The 19853-nt window shown below is 42.7% G+C and overlaps 1 protein-coding gene across 6 annotated transcripts in view; it reads left to right on the forward strand.

Moving 5' to 3' along the window:
• The window catches only part of PODN (podocan), a 31705-nt gene that overhangs the window by 5903 nt on the left and 5949 nt on the right, over positions 1-19853 (forward strand). The window contains exons 1-9 of one of the 6 annotated variants that reach the window (XM_046944900.1): positions 381-550; positions 2745-2923; positions 3873-4108; positions 5672-5765; positions 7310-7374; positions 11094-11203; positions 13441-13597; positions 15619-15734; positions 17649-18306. In XM_046944900.1, coding sequence (XP_046800856.1) covers positions 3878-4108; positions 5672-5765; positions 7310-7374; positions 11094-11203; positions 13441-13597; positions 15619-15734; positions 17649-18306 — 1431 coding nt within the window. In that variant the 5' untranslated portion in view covers positions 381-550; positions 2745-2923; positions 3873-3877. Of the gene's footprint in view, positions 1-380; positions 551-1435; positions 3376-3872; positions 4109-5671; positions 5766-7309; positions 7375-11093; positions 11204-13440; positions 13598-15618; positions 15735-17648; positions 18307-19853 lie in introns of those variants that run through there. The other 5 variants (XM_046944899.1, XM_046944898.1, XM_015291207.4 and 2 more) reach the window with 5 other exon arrangements.

Raw genomic sequence — 19853 nt, forward strand, 5'->3', positions numbered from 1 at the left:
AGAATTCTACAACAAAAACATGCAGAAGAAACCTCTTCTGGAGGAGGGTGAATTCTGCTCTCTACCTCTCCCTCTTGGGCTGCCTCAGCCTCTGCAGTGAGCTGGGGATCCCTCCTGTTGCTCTATCTGAAGACTGGGGTGAGCTGGGGGATCTCCCAGCATCAACACACTATTGTCTCCTCCCTGAAAACACAGCGTTAATCTTGTCTTATGGTTTCAGGGTGCTGTAATAAAGAAAGAGGAGCAAGCAAATCCATTCTGGATCTCTGAATCAGTAAGACTAAGCAGCCAGCTTTGCTTTGTTTTTGTTTTTGTTTCAGTAAAAACATTCTTCCCACAATAACTTCTGCAACTTACACGTGGCACAGAGGGGGATCAGTTCCAGTTGATATGAGCCTGGAAGAGGAGAGGGAGGAAATAACTTAATTGCTTTAGACTTCAGTTCAGCTGGAATCGAGAGGAAAGAATTGGTGTGCCTTTTTTTTTTTGTGGAATACAGCAAGAAGGTCGTGTTCTTGGTGAGGAGAGATCCTCTGCAGATTTTGTGAAGGTACAGTATGCTGCAGGGCATTCCCAAAACAGGTGGCTTTGTATTTAAAGAAGTAACTCTGCTGCCAGTGACAAACAGCTGCGTTGTTTTCTTGGAAGTATCGGTGCACTTGGAGTGTGCTGTGTTATGAACAGCGTGCTCCTCTCTTTTTACCAAGGGGGGAGAAATAGGAGATGTGAGATTTTGGGACTAACAGTGACTGGAGTGAGTTGAGGGGGAGTGCTTTGATGTTTAATGCTATAATATGGGACTTAGAAAATACAGAAGAGATTGGGTCAATAGGTGTTACGTTACACATTAGGGCTTTGCTTCTGAGACGTTTGTCATTTCACAGCCTTTGTACCCCTGGTCCCTGAAGATCAGCTGGTGTGTTTAAACTCAGGGGGAACTAAAAGGGGGTAAGATGAAATACAGGAAAAGCTGTGGATCTGTCTGCCCCTGCCTAATCTGAACCAGGCCCCCAGGGAACGGGGGGACATTCCCACCTGGAATTCAGATTTGGTGTTGAATGCAGCTAAAATGAAAGATCTAGTAACAGGCAGTGCAGCTGCAATACAGTGCTAAAGCACACGCCGCCTCTGCTTCTGTCAAATCCAGCATGCTTTCTTTTGGCATCTCTCACAGATCTTACAAACTGCATTGACAAAAAGCAGTGGGAGATTGTTTCTTGCCCAAGTCTTTATATTCAGACTATAGCTGCTTCCTCTTTCCTACTCACATTTTCCCATATGGTGACTTTGGAAAATTCCTCTCTGATTTTGCTGGGAAGTGCAGAAAACTCGTTGGTAGGGGGTTGCCTTTTAGTCTCTCTGCTTCTGCTGCTCACATGTGAAACGGATCTGGCTTGGAAAGGGGAGACTTGCTCTGAGCTCAGCGCGTGTAACTGACATGGCATGAGCCGAGGGAGCCTGTGGGAGCAGGGGAAATGTTCTTCTCCATTCATCTGATCTCTGACGGCAGAGGTGAGTTTCTCAGCACTTCCTTGCTCTAGAAGCTGGATGGTCAGACCCCATGCAGCAGCCCGCCTGTCAGCCGCAGCTTTCAGAGGGGACGTTCAGTGTAAGTCACAAATTTGCTTAACCTGTTGCTATTGAAGGAGAGGATGTTTTCTCAGCTGTGTGTGTGTCGTGTGAGAATGTGTGTGGAGAACCAACAGATACAGAGGTGAGGTATTTTGAACGTGATTCTGCTGTTTATTGAGGTAATTGTAAGCACTGAGGAACTACAGAACTCCTGATGCTTCAGCTCACTTCTTGAGAGGTTCGGAGGGGGCTGTGCAGCAGCAAAGTGCAGAAATCAGCGGTGGTTCTGTGTGTACTCAGAAAGATGCAGCCACAGAAAGCCCTGAAGTGGCTTTCAGTGAAACTTCAGTCTTTGGGTGAAAGAGTCTGATTCCCTGACAGCAAGGGAAGAGTACTCTTTCCAGTGGGTTTTGAGCTACTCATTGCATAGGGTTTCTTAGTAAGGATTTGGATTAGGCTCATGGGAATGAATTTAAACGGAGTGAGTTACTGCAGGCTTTCTTTGAACTGAAAGAAAAAACCATGCCTGGTTTTACTGCCTGCACTCCAGATGCAAGCAGATGTCTATATATCTGAATTGTCTCCTGGTGGCACCAGAGCAGCATTCCCTTCAAAGGCATCACAGCAGCAGCATGCATATTGAAGGCAGTGGGGTGAGATTGTCTCGGCAACTTTGCTGCACAGTGGATGCGGTATTTCATGCTTTTTTTTTTCTCCTTAGCTAGTTTTCATGCTAATCATTTCAGCTATAGGTGTGGAAATACCAGCACGCAGCAAACATAGAGCCTGATACTAACCATGATGTAACCTGCCATGGAAAGCGTTGGCACTGTTACAGCAGGGCTGGGTTTCATCTGTATGCAGCCCTTTTTTTTCCTTTAGTTTTGTTTGAAGACACCTGTAAGAGGAAGTGATACAGGGGGGAAATATTTTGTTAGGGATCTGATCTATCGTACTTCCTGAGATTATCTTCTGGGATTATTTTCTCTAAGATTTCTGAAATATTTTCTGAGGTTAGGTCACCAAATACTAAGGATTTTACTAATCCACTGTTGGCATACTCATATGGCCAATTTTGATCTCACTATTAATATCTAGCTATATTGCCGTATAAGGAAAACCATCTGATCTCTGGTATGTTTTATAAAGGAGATTAATTTCATTATTTTCAGCTTGTACAGATATGGAAGCTGTGGAATAGTGAAGCAGGGTTAGAGGGATCAAGCAAACAATGTTAAATGCTTAAAATTACCCAGCGTGTTTGTGGCAAAGACCAGGACCAAACCAAAACAGTCCGTGTCTCAGGCCAGAGCTCTGTCCTGCAATGCCACCTTCTCCTCTTTCTTCAAGTGTAAGTCAGTGTTTAAAGACATTTTCATGACTGTGACTCACAGCAGGATTTCCCAGTGCCTGGAGACTGGGGAGATTCAGCAGGTGCAAGTGGCAGACCTGGGGCTGCAAAGGGAGCAGTGTCGGTGGTGCCAGCCTGCCTTGGGAGGGGGTGAACGGAGTACTTATTTCACACCGAGGTCCAGAATTCATTCTGCTTTTTGACCTTAAAAAGTTCAGCCTAAATAGGAATTGCTCATCGCTGTCAAATAATTTTGCAAAAAAAGGAAAAAAGCCACGACTGGTTCTGAGTGCAAATCATTAAGTGTGAAATCTGAGAAGGGCAAGGGATGAGGCAGAGGGCTGGGGCAGGGCCAGCTGGCTGCGGGGCAGGTGCTCCACCGCTGCTCGCATTATTTTAACCTGCTGCCAGAAAGATGAGCGCTGAGCACCAGCCAGGCCTTGGAGGTTCAGGTGGGCACTGACCAGGCGCAGCAGGAAGCCCGTTTGGGGTTCAGCAGCTCGGAGCTTGGCGCTGCGCAGTGCGGTGAGGCAGCCCCGGCTGCACGAGGCGCTGTGTACCTCAGGAGACTTCGCTTCCCTGTGCGTAACCGCATTGAGCAGTGTGACCAGCAGCTACAGAAATAACATTGCATAACCTTCTGTATAAATCTCCGGGATCATCTGGCATTTCTCAATATGAAAAATGCAATAAACACTGTGAGTGGTCAGCAATGGGGCAGGGGCCCGGCTGCAGTTGGGGACCTGTGGGGGGCTCAGGCCTCAGCAGCTGGGGTGCGGGGCCTCCAAAGCACCTCAGAGCATGCGGGGAGAGCGGGAACACCTCAGGGCACGCGAGGGGAGCGGGAATGTGGTTCCCTCAGCTCAGGGCGGGCGCTGGGATGGAGGAGGTCGGAGGAGGCCGGGCTGCTGGGGCTGCTCCCTCTCTCTGACCCCTCTCTCTGTTCCAGGGGCGATGCCAGCCGGCGGCCGGGAGCTGCTGGTGCTGGGGCTGCTGGCGCTGGGCTGTGCCGCCGCCAACGACTTCCCCGAGGGTGTTGTGGGGAGGAGGCGCCCACCAGGCCCGGCCCCCGGCTGCCCCCGTGACTGCGGCTGCACCCAGGAGGGCGTCGTGGACTGCGGTGGCATCGACCTGAAGGAGTTCCCGCTGCTGCTGCCTGAGCTGACCAATCACCTCTCGCTGCAGGTAAAAGCCTGCATCTCCTGGCCTGGCTCCATCCTGCCTCTTCGGTGTGTGCTGGAAGCAGCAGGCCCGGTGCTGGTGCTGCACCCAGTTCCCCTCGCCCACCTGTGGGTCTCCCACCATCTCAGGATCTCCTCTCCCCCACCCCACCATTCCTGTCCCAGAGCAGGGCTGCTGCTCCCTCAGTGCCCTGTGGGGTTTCCTCTCAGAAGAGTGGGGAAATTTCACCTTAATTATCTCCCCACACGTCAAGGGAGGAAAAAAGGTTGGATTTTCTTCTTATTATTCTCTCCCCAGGTCCAAGAGAGGAGTTTTTGTCCAAAGTAAGAATTGCTTCTCGTGGCAAAGGCCTTTGATTTTGAGTTGTCTATGAAAAGCATGGACTAGACTCCTTTACTTAATAAGAAATGTTCTGGCAGCCCTACATGGCAGTTCTATGGCCTCAAGTTGCACCAGGGAGGTTCAGGTTGGATATTAAGTCCCTGTGGCACTGAGGGACGTGGTCAGCAGGCAGTATTGGCAGTAGGTGGACAGTTGGACTAGATGATCTTACAGGTCTTTTCCCGCCGTCATGATCCACAATTCTACATACTAGTTAAAGTACTGTGAGCAGTGTGCCCAGGGGAGCACCTGAAGCTTGGCTGAAGCCATCACCAGGCCCAGGGACAGTGCCCAGAGAGTGCTGCAGCAGTAGGTGGCGGTGGCCGTGATGTTCAGACAGGCGGTGCAATGCCCACTGTGCTTTAGCCCTTACCCAACTGCTTGTTGTTTATTGCCCTATTTACTAAGGCTGGTCAATGGGTAGCATGCAGATTTTGTACAGAGCTTTCCATCCAAGTGCTGTGCAGTTAAAAAACTGTAATGTCAGCTGGCACCCTCCTCAGCAGATCTGTTCCAGGCGTGTGCTAGGCATGGCTCCTGCCTCTAATGCCGAAAGCAGGAAAGCTACTCTGGAGCAGCAGCTGTCACTTTCTGTGTATTAGCTTGGCTTCCAGTACAGCAGGTCCTTTTCCAGTCTTCTAGGTGCTAAAACGCTCAATTCATAAATGGTCTAAATGTTAGTAAGCTTGTCAATGAAAATCTGATGGTAGTCACTCCTGGCAGTAAAGCCAGTGAAAGGGAATGCAGTTTGACTCTCTGCTCATGACAAGTTTGCAGTGGGGCAAAATTCCTTCATGCTAAAAACAACACTCAAATAACAGCAGCAATAAACCTGAAGTTCCACGGTGCCAACCTTGTAGCAAAGTCTTTGCTGCAACTTCAAGGCTGTGGCAAATGGATTATAGGTCTTGCCAGGCATGATCGCACTCCGTGCTACCAGTGCATAAGTTGGATATTTATAGAGGTGGACACAGGCCACAGAATTTGTTTCAGGCCTTCAAATGCTGCTGGGTTTTGATGTATTGTATTTGAGATCCAAACTTGGCTCATTATGGAGAGAAAGCTGTTGACAATGATTTGACATGGTGGGTTAATTTCCAAACTTTATTGAAGTTCACAGTCTGGGTTTTATTGGGAACTTTCTTGGACTACTTTGCTGATGATTAACACTCTCCCTTTTCTTAGAACAACCAGATAGAAGAAATCTTTCCAGAAGAGCTTGCTCGTCTTCACAGACTGGAAACTCTAAATTTGCAAAACAACAGGCTGACTTCAAAAGGTAAGGTGGAAGAGCTGTGAAGTGCACAGCAACACCAGCCCTGTGACAGCTGATAGGGAAAGCTGATAGGGAAAGCTGTAAGACTTTGTGGACTGACTTGACTGTGGTGGTTTTCTGTAAGCATCCCACAGATTGTGAAGGCATTTTATCATCTGAAACATAATACTCAGTGTATAAAAATGCAGTCGTACTGAACCAGTGGAGGAGATCTGGCAGCAGCACTGTGTACTGTGGCGTGAGATCTTATCCAGGAAACTCCCTCCAGTCCCTCAGGCACATCAATGCAATGCACTTGAGAACCAGAAATGTCTACATGCTGAATGATTTCCTCTTGACTGACCTTCTTTCTTAATCCACTTGTTTAGTTCAGTCAGTCACTGCAGTTTAGTCCAGTTTGGTCCTTGCTGAATTAAATATAATACAAATAATAAAGATTACAAATAAGGCAAGTTCTGCCCTTTAAAACACATTGTGACTTCTGTAGGCAGGTGTTGCTTGCTAAGTCTAACGTTTATTGGAGAGACCTGACAACTGCCAATGTCAGGAAAGCAGAAGTAGCTGTAGTAAACATTAAGGGTACACAATACAAAATATATAACTGTTAGCTTTCATGTTATCCAGTTGCTCTGAATGCTCCTGCTATCTCTATTGCAAAGATAGGGAACAGCTTTGATTGAGAATGCAGGCATTTCATGGAACCCAAAGCATATCACTCTTGCATAGTACAAAGAAGACTGCTTAATACATTCTGACTTGAATATTATTACCTTTTGGATGTGATGTTTCTTTTACAAACCTCAGTGCAACCCTGTTTCATGTATGTTTTGATATGGGAAATAGCTTCACCTTGCACTTCTGGTTATTGAAGTGCCAGGTGAAAGTGCCATTTGCACACTTGCCATTGTGACTGCAGTAGTGCTTGTGTGATCATCTGGGTGAGAAGCAATTCAGCTGAAAAATAATAATTATTGGAGGATGACTAGCTTTGAGCTGGATCAACTCTGAGCTGATTACTGCGTGGCTATATGGCTTGTGGGGAAACAGAACGAAAGAGGAGTTACAACATGCAGCTACTGATGTTATGATGGCAACCTCATAGTCATAGATCATACTGATCTGATCATTAGACAACCTCTGATTATGTTCTGCCAAGAGGAGCTATCTGCAGATCCATTTAAAAAATGACAAAATAAACTTCTCAGATAGCATGGTTGCTGCAAGCACTGATAATCAGCTGTACAGCAAGTCTATACCTGCTCTGTAAGTGAATCCTGACAGAGGAGTTGGCCACCAGCTCTGCCTGCTTAATGTTTCTAATGGTCTGACATTACTCTTAATGCTCTGTTTTGGTTTGGTTTGTTTTTCATTAAAAAAAAAAAAAAAAAGCAACAATAGGTCTGCAACAGGTTGTTCCAATGCCAATGAAGAATATTTAAATCTTGTATTAAAGTATTCTCTGAAAGAGACAGATACCCTCTGGTACTTCCAAGCAGGGAGGCAATGGGATGCCAGTGTTTCTGATCAGAGTTTTTCTTGTTTTTAAGGGCTGCCAGAGGAAGCATTTGAGCATCTGGAGAACCTGAATTACCTATACTTGGCAAACAATAAGGTAAGAAGCTCACAAGGCTTTCAGAATTCTTTTCTAGCTGGGTTCTGAAAGCTAAACAAGCAAGTCTTACATTATTTTTTAAAATATATATACTATGTAAGTAAAATCATCCTGAAGTGATAGTCTGGTGACGGTTCACTTAAGGTCAAGGTAAGCAGTAAGTATTATAAAAACTTAGAAGGTACACACAACAGTATATTTTCAAGGCTTACTTTGAGCAACTAGTGAAAACTTTCCCTTGTGGGCGTACGCAGGCATGGAGAGCCTCTGCAATTTAAATTGCCACTGTTCTCAGTAGGCTTTGGATCAGCTGCACGCACAGTTGGTATCTGCCTGTATGCAAATAAGCTGTGGGGTAATGGTGCAAGGTGTTGCCTATCTCATCAGATGAGGCTGGGTTGAAAAATCTGTGAACAAACACATCCTACTACCTGTGTGTGTATGTGCCATCAAGATGAGCAAAATGCCATCTAGTCTTCCTGGACCCCCATTCTCACTGGGTTTGTTGTGGGGGGATACCCACACACGGTGAAACTGAACATGTAATTAATTTATTATTTTACCTGCACTGGTAGGATCTGAACTTCTTTTTTCAATGAAGAAGATCACAACGGGGGGATACAAGTTGGATGTAATGACAGAAAAACACTTCCCTCCCTGCCGAGGCAAGGAAATGCCTTCTTACATATGTTTATATCTGGAGGATCCCATTATGGCTTTCTTTTTTTCTCTGGTGATCCCCCACAAATACTTGCTACAGAAGGAACTAGGATACCACAGAAAATATATGAGTTGGAACATCAGACAGAGCTTCTTTTGCCTACAAATACCCTTCCCTTCCTCTCTCTCTCTGTATGTACATTTATATGCATGTCTGCACATATATTTTATTATCCTTTTAAAATCTGTGACCCTTTGATGTTTCATTTATGTACATGTAGCCACACTGAGGCTTCAGTCAGGCCAAGGCATTTCCAGAATCACTCCATGATTTTCTGTATGGAGTTATTGAGAATAGAACCCATTATTTAGTACAGTAACATTGTGTTCTTTTCTCTCTTTCAAGCACCATTTCCATATAACAATCTTGGTAGTTAATAACTCCATAAAAAGGAACAAGCCAGACTGTGACTCATATTCCAGAACTTTGCACTCCAGTTTTCCCCGTGTGACAAAACAAAATGTTTGGGGTTTCTGGCTTTACTGCAGAGAGAAAAGGATCCCAGTAGAAAATGCAAACATCAGCGAATGTCAGAACTAGTTATGGTGAGAAGTTGTGGACCCACAAAAACAATGCATTTCTTTATAAATCACAAGCCAGGAGAAACCATATTGGCTTCAAACTGCATCCACTCTGCCCTGGGAAGTGCTGCAGATCAAGTAACTGTGGTGTCTGGAGGAGGGCAGGGATTTGCTGGTAGTTTGTTCCTTGTTTTATTGGTTATCTTCACTTGTGATCCCATCAGATATTCTCTTTCATTAAATGAGCTTAGTTGGTTGGAGAAATGAAATATCGTGATAGACTAAAGTGGCTTTTTAGTAATAAGTGCTTATTGGATGCAGTAGTTGCCTTTTGAATTTTTCATCACACTCATAGTATGTATTAATCACACTGTAGCTGCAGTGAGCCTTGTTGATAACTGAAGGCTCTCCTACCAAACTATAGACCATGTCCTGAGCTGTGTCTGTTATCTACTGTAAGTTGGTGATTTTGGTGGCAGAAACAATATCTGCCATATGGAAAAGAAGGTTCAAGAGTAAAGCTACAAGAAAACTGCATCTGCAGAAATGTAGATTGCTTCTTATTTGGCAGCATACCAGATGAAGCTACTCAGTCACCTTGGTTTTGCTAAATTACAGCAATCCAGCATTAATCCTTCAAGCAATCAGCCACTGGAGATCGATCAGTCTCATGACTAAGTGCTGAAATGCCAAAGATGAGTCCTGTGCAAGCGAAAAGTCTCTTTGAATGAAACTTCTGTTTCTCTTTTCTTTCTTGTGGTTCAGATGTTTCTCATTTCACATATCTGAGCCATTCCTTTTGTTTTGTGTAAGTTATGACCCAACAGATTGGGTTTCAGGAGAAAAGCTTTAATGTGCCACCGTATATGAAAAGGATTAACTTTATTTCCTGTTTTTCTCACTGTTATGTCATGACAGTGACTTAGTTCTTTCTGAGGTGCTGTCAGACCTTCTTAATCAGATATGGGTCCACTTGCATGAGATTCTATCTCCCAGGTCAGGAGGTGACAGACTACCAGAAAATTCGAGGGCAGTATTTCCACAGCATACATACACACTATGTGGAAATATTGACCGGAGGCACTGACAGATCTTTCTGCTTTTATTTGTGACCATTCAGCTCTTAGGAGCACTTAAGAATGACAAAGATAAAGGTGAGAAATAGTAAATAATATACTCTCATCTTTTGAAAAAGAGGGCTATATTATGAGTCCAGTAAATTACAAGTTCATAGATAAGGTGCCTTGATGCACACTTGACAAACTAGCACTGTTTACACTTTGGGTAAATGTGTAGCTTAAAGTTTGGGTTAGTTCCACAATAGAATGTCCATTCTCTCACGTGTTATTCATCTATTAAACATTCTTGTTCTCACAGTATTATTAACAACCAATTGCTCTTCCACATAACAGTGCTGTGGGGAAGAGGCTTTACAAATTCAAGTAATTTCAAGGTAGAAGGAAGGTTTCTACCATTGCCCAGAGCTTCCAGTCCTTCAGAGTGTACATGTAACCATGGTAGCACATGCCTACTGCAATTCAGTAGTCTTCTGTTTATGCACTGAAGGCTCATATCCAGCACAGCATTGTGCTGAGAATTTCTTTCCCAGGGATTAATCTTCTGGGTTCATGCTTTCCACAGAATTGCCCTCCAGCCCATAAAAATGCAACCTGTATTCTTGGTTTCTAGATGAGTAATTACTACTAGCAGCCACACAGTGAATCTTGCTGTTGTATTACCCAAATATTCTGTAAAACTAAGCTTTTTAATGGTTAGTTTTCACTCCACTGAGTTTTATTTGGATACAGGTGTTCCTAGCATTTTTTTAATATCACTGATGGAAACAGCAATAGACCAAGAGCAAACAGCACCTCTCCTACCTCTCTTCAACTGAAAAGTTTTGCAGAGATGAGAGCTTTTTGTATTTTGTTTCTGATACCACACTTGTTTAGTGAGCAAGGTATCCCTTGGAGATTCCATTTGATATTCCATCATTTGACTCAGAAACATCTCTGCACTTTGGGAACCTGGATCCTTTGTTGATGAGATCATTTTAAATGGATACCATACTGGTAGACATGTGAAATGACATTCACAGCCTCGGAACCAACAGACTTTCTTATGGGAGTAAATAGTAGGGCCAGTATGATATGGGTTGGATTTTTTTGGCTCACCAGACTGAGGATTATGAACAATAATAAGCATGGCATTTGCTCTCAGAATAACAATTTCTTTACTTCTTCCACCAAGAGACGGGATGCTTCCAACCAAAACAAACATTCACATATCTTGGAGCAAAAATCTGTCTCCTTCCTGACGAGATTAGCAAGTGAGGACAATTTAGTTTTTAAATTATTTTTCATGCAATATGCATTCTGTTTCAGAGAAAAAAAAATGTGCAGGTGTTTTGTATACGGTCTAATGCTTGCTTAAAACGTTGCATTTAATTGAAATTCACATCTATATTTCTCTTTCAGCTAACAGTGGCTCCAAAATTCCTACCAAATACCTTGATCAGTGCAGATTTTGCAGCCAATTATCTCACTAAGATATATGGGCTCACATTTGGACAGAAACCAAACTTGAGGTAAGGGATTGGGAAGTGAAACAAGGCTAGAGTTCTGACTCTGCTTGGAGGCACTTGATAAGTTTAAGAAATTTTCTGGCTGAGCCATTTTATTGCCTACTGATATTTTTTTGGAAGGAAGCTGACTACTTGTTAATCTCAGCATGAAGGATCCGACAAACACATTCCAAGGGCTTCTAGTAGCTGCCAAACACTTTTGCATAGATAAAAATTAAATTAATTCCATTTAGTTTGTGCTTCAGGAGCAGCTTTAGTTTCTCAAAATGTGGATTAATAGTTAGAAATCCCCATTTTTTAATAATCTGTTCATTAAAAAATTAGAATCATGTTGGGAATACAATACTCAATACAGTTGAGTATAACACAACTATATTAAACCTAAGCATAGTAACCTTCCTTCACAAGTGGTTCATACCCTCTGGTCTGGTTTCAAAGGCCTCTGCTAGTTTCAGGTTGTGATTTTGTCAGCTGGAACCAGTGTAACACCTTCGTCCATATCAAATTTAGCTGTGCATAGACAGACCTCCTGTGAGATACAGTCTTTCCCAAAGGCATCTTGAGTATTTTGTTTATATGGACATTACAACATCTAAATCCTGTGGAGACGTCTCAAACTCTGTTGATAGCAATTTATGCATCCAAATTCAGAAGTACTTAATAATAGCTGACCCAGTTGAGCTCCCAGAGCACAATCTTGTGATGAACCGAGGAGCTCTCAGTTCCCTCTGATTTCATTGAGAACAGAAGCTACTCAGTACTTACTAGACCTCTAGTCTCATAAGCTCTTGGTAGATGAAAAGGCTGAATCAGGCATTGATTTCTGGCAATATCTCATCATGAAAAAGCTAGATTTATACACGTTCTTCCTTAATCTGAGTTACATAAGCTACCGTGTTCCAATCTCGTATTAAAATTCTTCCACTCTTCAGAAGTGATTTTCACATACTTTCCCACAACAGCACTCATTTTAATCTTCTGAGTATTGATTCGTCAATTTCCGAGTTTCTGTCCCCAGCAGAGTTAATGATCTTAGGCTCATTATTTGGAAATAACATTTTCAGAAAGGCAAATATTTATGAGTTAGAAGTACAGCTGACCATGAAAGGTGAACTGTATTTTCATGCGGCTCTGAACCTCCTGGAGTGTCTGATCACACTATTGTGTTTCCATGCTGAGCCTTTCCTTCCTTCCAGAAAGATGCCAACTTCTCTGCAACCAGTAGAGAGTCCAAGAGCAAGCTGTAAAACAAAACTTTTACACTGTACTCTTCTGCAGTTTTAGCGTGTGTCCATGACTTTAACTGACTGCTGCATCTTGGGTACACACAGGAAATGAAGGGATAATGGAAGTATGTGAAATCCCATAATTTCTTTTGTTAAAAAGAAGTCAAATTAATTTGTTTAGGAGTTAAACCAATGAAAAGCAGCAATTACTTAATAGGAGTCAGTTGCCTTATACAGAATTAAATCCTGTGTAAGGAAGATAAAATCATTTTAAAAACCGATCGGAGAAACTCTTTGGTGAATATTAAAGGTCATTAAAAAGCAAAACTCTTACGGATTTGTTCTTTCTGACAGTATTGTTTGCTATAGTAGAATTCTAGAAGTAGAAGACAAACTGTTTCCTGAGGTATTTTGAGCCTTCACGGGAGCAGAAAGAATGGAAGGGTGTGAAACAGCCCTTCCTCAGGAGATCTGCAGGTTGATTTTTCAAGTTGAAGAAGCCCAGATCTGACTCCAAATAGAAGTTAAGATTGGAGTTAAGGAGATATCTTAAGAAGTTAAGATATCTATTAATCCGATAGGATTTCTGACCCTTTGGAGTGAGGCCACCACACTGTCATGTTTCATTCCTCTTAGCCAAAAGCTAAGTCCAAATGGCAAAACTGAAATGTAGATTTCAGAGGAACGCAGTCTCAGATTTACATTCATTTTCTTGTTAAGAAGATGAGGCTACTTGTGAAATTCATATTCACATCCAGGATGGACTTTAAATAGACCTAAATTTCAAAGAGTATTCAGACCAATCATTTGGTTGTGCATGTATATATATGCCTTGCCAAATTAAAGGGCGTGTTTTGATAACAAAACTAATTAAGGGAAGAAGAACAGGCTGAAATACAGCTTTTAAGCAGCTGTTTTTAGACAGCTTTCTTTTGGTAAAATAAACAAACAGATCTAAATATCTGTTTGACTTTTTTTCTTCTTCTTGTTTGATCTTTTTTCTTCTTCTGACAGATCTGTTTACCTTCATAACAACAAACTTTCAGATGCTGGCTTACCTGATAATATGTTCAATGGCTCTAATAATGTAGAGATACTCATCATGTCCAGCAATTTCCTGAAATATGTTCCGAAGAATCTCCCTCCAGCATTATACAAATTGCATTTAAAGGTAATGACACCAAGGTTTTGTATTCCTTTATGACTGTGACAAAAGCATTGTGTTTGTGTGAGATTCATTCTACACAACCCAAGCAATTTCATTTCACTTGAAAACATTCCCAGGCCCTCTGCGAGTCTCATCTACTATGCTCTCAACTGTAGCTATTTCCTGAGTCATTACTATTTTGTTCATAAGTAATAGAGTGTTTTTGCAAAATATCACAATGCTCACAGGGGAAAAAGAATCACTTTTCAATGTTTTCAGGGGAATGAAAAGCATGCACATGTGATAGTACTGTTGATCTCTTTCTTGGGTATAATCATATGAATGCATGTTAGTGCAAAGAAGTAGATCATTCTTCATGGCCATCCACTGATTGGACTCCTGGTCAAGGTTGCCACTGATGATGGTGTTTTTTTCTGACAGCTGCTTGCCCATTTGATATTGGCTGTGCTCACTAATTCCCATCATGGAGACTGCTGTTCCCTAGCATCAGTGATTTTTTGTTTGCTACTGAACTGGCAATTTAGTCAACACAGAGAAAGTTTGGATCAGTGAGTCTTCACTGCTACAACTTCTCCAGCAATCGTGTAATGCAGAAGTTGTGGTATTATCTAGTCTCCAGCATTTTAAATTCTGTGTCATCTGATTTTGATAAAAAATACTTCATAATTGTCTGTGCTTAACTTTGTTAACAATGGGAGAGCTGCAGTGGTGGGGAATCCTGGTTCCGTTTGTTCACAGTGTTGACAGCTCCTTGGACGTCTGTAGACTGAAGTCTGTTTATAGAATCATAGAATCATAGAAGAGTTTAGGTTGGAAGGATCCTTAAAGATCATCTAGTTCCAACCCCCTGCTGTAGGCAGGGACACTGCCCACTAGACCAGGTTGTTCACAGCCTTGAATGCTTCCAGGGACAGGGCATCCACAACCTCGCTGAGCAACCTGTTCCAGTGTCTCACCACCCCCAGAGTAAAGGATTTCTTCCACTCGTACTCCAGGTGGGGTCTCACAAGAGCAGAGTAGAGGGGCAGAATTGCCTCCCTCAACCTGCTGGTCACGCTTCTTTTGGTGCAACCTAGGATTCAGCTGACCTTCTGAGCTGCAAGAGCACATTTCCAGCTCGTATTGAGTCTTTCATCAACCAACACTCCCAAATCCTTCTCTCAAGCAGTTCTCTTCCCAACCTGTATCTGTGCTTGGGATTGCCCTGACCTTGCACTTGGCCTTGTTAAACTTCATGAGGTTGGCATGGGCCCACCTCTCAAGCCTGTCCAGTTCCCTCCGGTTAGCATCCCTTCCCTCTAGTGTGTCAACTGCACCACTCAGCTTGGTGTTGTCTGCAAACTTGCTGAGAGTGCACTCAGTCCCACTGTCCATGTTGCCTACAAAGATGTAAAGTAACACCAGTCCCAACACTGTGTGTCATTCTCTGTTGCCTCCCAGCTTCCTTTTCCCTTGAAGGTTTCACTGCTAAATCCCATTAAAGTCTTCTACAAAACTTCTACAAAGACTTCTTTCTATGGGTTGAAGAAGGCAAAGGGTCTGATCCTTTAACCTTCTAGATTTTGTCTGCCATATTATGAAGTTACTAAAGCCCTGGATTTTGTTGCAATTTGTTGTATTTTGTTCATGTCTGCTGGCTGGCTACTCAAAAGCAGCACTAAGGCAATAGGAGTAATTGCTTTAGAATCTACACTGCAGGAACTGTGCCTTTTCAAATGTCAAACACTGGAAGGACGGGTGGTTCCCAGCTTCCAAACTAATTCTTCTTTATGGTATGAAATCCTGGAGTGCCAGACTGTAACTTCTTAGCCTAAAAAATTCAACTGGAAATCAATTATTGTGCTTGGTTGTAATATATTTATCTAGCATTTGTATTTATTTCTTAGGCAGAATTAAAACATCCTCTGAAACACCTAATGTCTAGCTCTTTTGAATTCTAATTGCCTGGTAATAGCTGAGCAGAGCCTGTGTGTTCTGTGTTGTTTCATGCTAAATAATGTGTGCTGTGCTTCTGATGACTCTAGAACAACAAGCTAGAGAAGATTCCCAAAGGAGCCTTCAGTGAACTTACAGGCCTGCGGGAGCTGTACTTACAGAATAACTACTTGACTAATGAAGGAATGGACAACGAAACTTTCTGGTGAGGTTCAGACCTGTAGTTTGCACCTGTGTCTGTCTGTCTCCTCTGGCATAGTAGTACACCTGTGAAAAAAAGTATAAGTACTTAAAAGTACACTTATTAAAAACTGGGCTGTTATGAATTCCTCTGCTAGGTCTAGATGAAAAGACAGATTCAGGTACTGTCATTGAAAAGCAAAGGTCTTGGTGAGTGGTTTGAATTCACACACCGGAGTTCCATTATACAGAAGACAGAACACTGAACATCGGATTGGATCACTGCTTGATTGCTGCAGACCCAATCACAGGAGGTGCTAATTGCCCTCTGAGAAAAGGCAATCTAGAATGCAGGCTGGTGCAGGCTGCTCTCCGTTTTTCCAAACAAGACAGAAGTGAGGCTACTTGAGACGTCTCAGTTTCCAGGGTAGTTCACTAGGGGTTAAGGCCAGACCTTCACCTTTGCTGTATCAGATGTGTTTTTTCTTTTTTAATGACTTGAAAGCAGACACAGATACACAGTTGTGAATTCATAGCTGTACTTCAGTATGCAGGGATTGCTGGAGTAAGAGGGGATGTAATGGTGCTGCTCAATAGCCAGATGGCTGCAAAAGCTTTTCTACAAACGGGTACAACTGAAATAGCCTTTGGCTGTCCTAAATTTACCCTTTGTTTCTGCTTGTACTGAGTGCTGTCCTTGTTCTACCTGAAAATCCAGACCACATAATCTGTCCTGCCTATAACTTGCCGTGAATTCTGTAAACTTTTCTGATCTCTAAAAATGGAAAACTCTACTTCCCTTTTCCATTAACCACTCCCAGAAACCTCCCAGAGTAATTTACCTTAATTCTGCTGTGTCACCTTACAGGTAATGTTGGACATAACATTTCTGTTAAGATTTTGGTGAACACGCTACAGTGGCTGTAGCTCAGGCAGCAATCACAGTCAGCAGATGGGGGTGGATGTTACTCTTTGCTGTGCAGTACCCAGGCTAAGGAAGCATTACAGATTGCAGTAATGAACTGTTTTACCCAGAAAGTATATTTGTTCATCCAACTATACTTGGAGAGCTCTGAACAACAGTGTAGTAAGCAGTAAGTAATGTCTGTCATGTATTAGTTCTTGTATTTCCTGAAAGCTTTCTAGTCATCTGCAGTGGGTTATGTAGTGCCATGCAGATTACAGTCTCCTCACAGGAGTGCCTCAGTCTTGGCATGTAACACCACTGATCCACATCCAGTTGGTATAAGTGGCTGGTCTGAGGATTTATTTTAGCTTCAACTGAGTCTATGGAATCCAGATTCAGTAGCTTACACAAAGCAGATCTACCCCTGACTCATGTCCATAATGCTGGAGGGTCAGGAGAAGTTCAGAATCTTAGTCTAGGACACTGAATGAGCATCTCGAATTTTCATTACAGTAACATTTCATCATCTCAAAAGGAGGCCTACTTTTCAGTTTAAATATACAAGTTTGGAGAGACAAAAATTATTCAGGCTCTTTCTGTGAAACGGAGGGCAAAATTATTCTGTGCTTAGTGATGTTTTCATTGTATCATTCTGTGGTGTGTGAACTTAAATTTTTCATGTTGCTATTTGTAGTGGCAAATGAGAGAACACTGAACTGCAAAACTGATCTCTGAGCTCAGTCAGGCGGCAGGGTTTGAATATCTGTGGGCTCTAACAAGTTCTCTTGCTAGTGTGGCTGGGGAGCAATGGTGCTGCTTAGTCCTGTTGCCTAATGGCAGTGTGGGAGCTCTGTTTTATCAAGTAGCTGTTTTACATCAGTCTCATAATGGGACAAAAAAGGGCAGCAAACAAGGGAGCCATGCCAAGGAGAAAGACTCTAAAGCAAAGACTGTAAAATCCTAGGGAAGGTTGATTATTGTTTCGCCTTGCAGAATCTAAATGGAGAGTGTTTTCTTTCCTGCTTTCCCAAGGAAACTGTCTAGTCTTGAATATCTGGATTTGTCCAGCAATAACCTCTCACAAATCCCAAGTGGTTTGCCTAGAAACATCGTCCTCCTTCACCTGGAGAAGAATGCAATTAAGGTGATTGGCAGAGATGTCCTGACCCAAATTAAGAACCTTGAGTACCTCCTGCTCCATAATAACAAATTAAAAGCCCGAGGTATTCACCCATCAGCATTCCATGGCTTGAAGAAACTGCACACTGTCCATCTGTACAACAACCTCCTGGAAAGGATTCCCAGTGGGCTGCCTCGACGAGTGAAGACACTCATGATCCTGCATAACCAGATCTCTGAGATTAACAGGAATGACTTTGCTACCACTTACTTCCTTGAAGAGCTGAACCTGAGCTACAATAAGCTCAAAAGTCCCCAGATCCATCGGGAGGCCTTCCGTAAACTGAGGCAACTAAAGTCCTTGGATCTTTCTGGAAACAACCTCAACACGGTGCCCTATGGCTTTCCAAAGAACTTGCAGGTTCTGAAGCTGAAGGAAAATGAGATAAGTGACATCCCAAAAGGGACTTTGTCTGGGATGACAAAACTGCGGGAATTGTACTTGAGCAACAATAAACTGAAAGTAAACTCCATTTATTCAAGAGCGTGGAAGGAGCTCAGCAGTCTCCAGGTAGAAACATCACCTTCTCTTATTGTGGTCATAATGCTAACGTCCTCCTCTGTCTGCCTAAGCCAGTTTATGTAGCAGCAATACTAGCTTTGCTTGGAACGCATGTTTTGGGCTTGCATTTTAAGTGCCACGTGCTCTGTTTCTAGCAGCTGAAAGGTTGTGCTGTGGTGCCAGAGGTGAGTACCTCCCACTGCCGACCAGAGTGGTGGTCCACCATGTACTGCTAATTCTGGGAAATGTTAAGACATTTTTGTTTCTCAATCCCAATGCTGTCCTTTATTTTCAGCTAAACATTAATGAATGTTGTCATTAAAACTGAAACTGTGTGTTTCAAATAGCTTGTCTTCCAAAAGATCTGAAATCAGCTCTGAAGAGAGACGGCAGGAAGAAGGAATGCATAAACAAAACCACTCTTAATTCTCAAAGCCCCCCACATCAGCTTATAGTCAGACAGGCCAAGCTACAGGATTTAGCAGCTCAGCTGGCTAAGGCACCTGGATAGCAGTTAGGAGGCCTGGATTCAATCAGCAGCCTCATCACTTGCTTAATTGTTCGAGAAAGTTAAACACAGACCATAAGGCAGTCAGGAAAAATCTCATTTGTGCTGTGCAAAATGACCTTTCAGAATCGTTACACTGGCTGAAGGATTTGTCTGCATTTCCTTTTAGGTAACAGCCTGTTTCCTGCAGTAAAAGACATTACCTCTGTCATCTGGTAACCATCTAGGATGCCTACTGTTAGGTCACTGTACAAGCAAAATTTGTACATCTGAGAGCAGATAAGGGATAAAAGATGTGGAGTGTATGTTTTTCTGGCTCCCAGTGTGTTTTCAGACAATGTAAACATTTATCTGTGTTAATATTTTCTGTTGTATTGGAATAAGTAAGAGCTTAATTTTCACTTAATGTAAATCAGCAGTGCAATAATACCATCTGTAGCACTGTTGCTTTGCATCAGCTATAGATAGGGTAGATGATTCCAGCTATATATTTTGCATTTGTTTGGTGCCTCAGTGACGTGTGTGTGCAAATAGATCAGAGACAGGATGTAGTTGGGAAGGAAGATGCTGATGAGAATTGTAGATACTGGCATCATTTAACTGCATTAGCTTAATGAAATGCAGCCATTGTCACCTGCCTTTATTTTTTTCCTCTACCCAAAAATAGGTCATGAGACCTCTTACCAGCTTTAGCTATTGGTTGGAATTAAAAAATTACAAGCTTACCTTCTTGAAAGGCCTGATTCATTGCAGTTTCACAGCACTTTTATGCTGCTGTCACTCTTTTGTAGTTGGTGTCAAGCCAGAGTAAAGCATTGATAAATCAAACTCTGGCCCTTCAGCTTCACCTATTCCACAGCAAACCCCACTCATATTAAACAGGATTAAGATAATAGCATGTATGCAAGATTCTGTTAAGCTAACAATCTTGTTGTTGTTGTTGTTGTTGTGACTTTTTCTTGAGCAGCCTTACTACTTGTTAAGTATTTCCATGATAGTATGTATTAATCTTTTTTCACCATGAAGGGCTTAACTCTGCAATAGGTTA

Source organism: Gallus gallus, chromosome 8, assembly GCF_016699485.2.
Source record: "Gallus gallus isolate bGalGal1 chromosome 8, bGalGal1.mat.broiler.GRCg7b, whole genome shotgun sequence".
In the NCBI taxonomy this organism is placed as follows: Eukaryota; Metazoa; Chordata; class Aves; order Galliformes; family Phasianidae; genus Gallus; species Gallus gallus.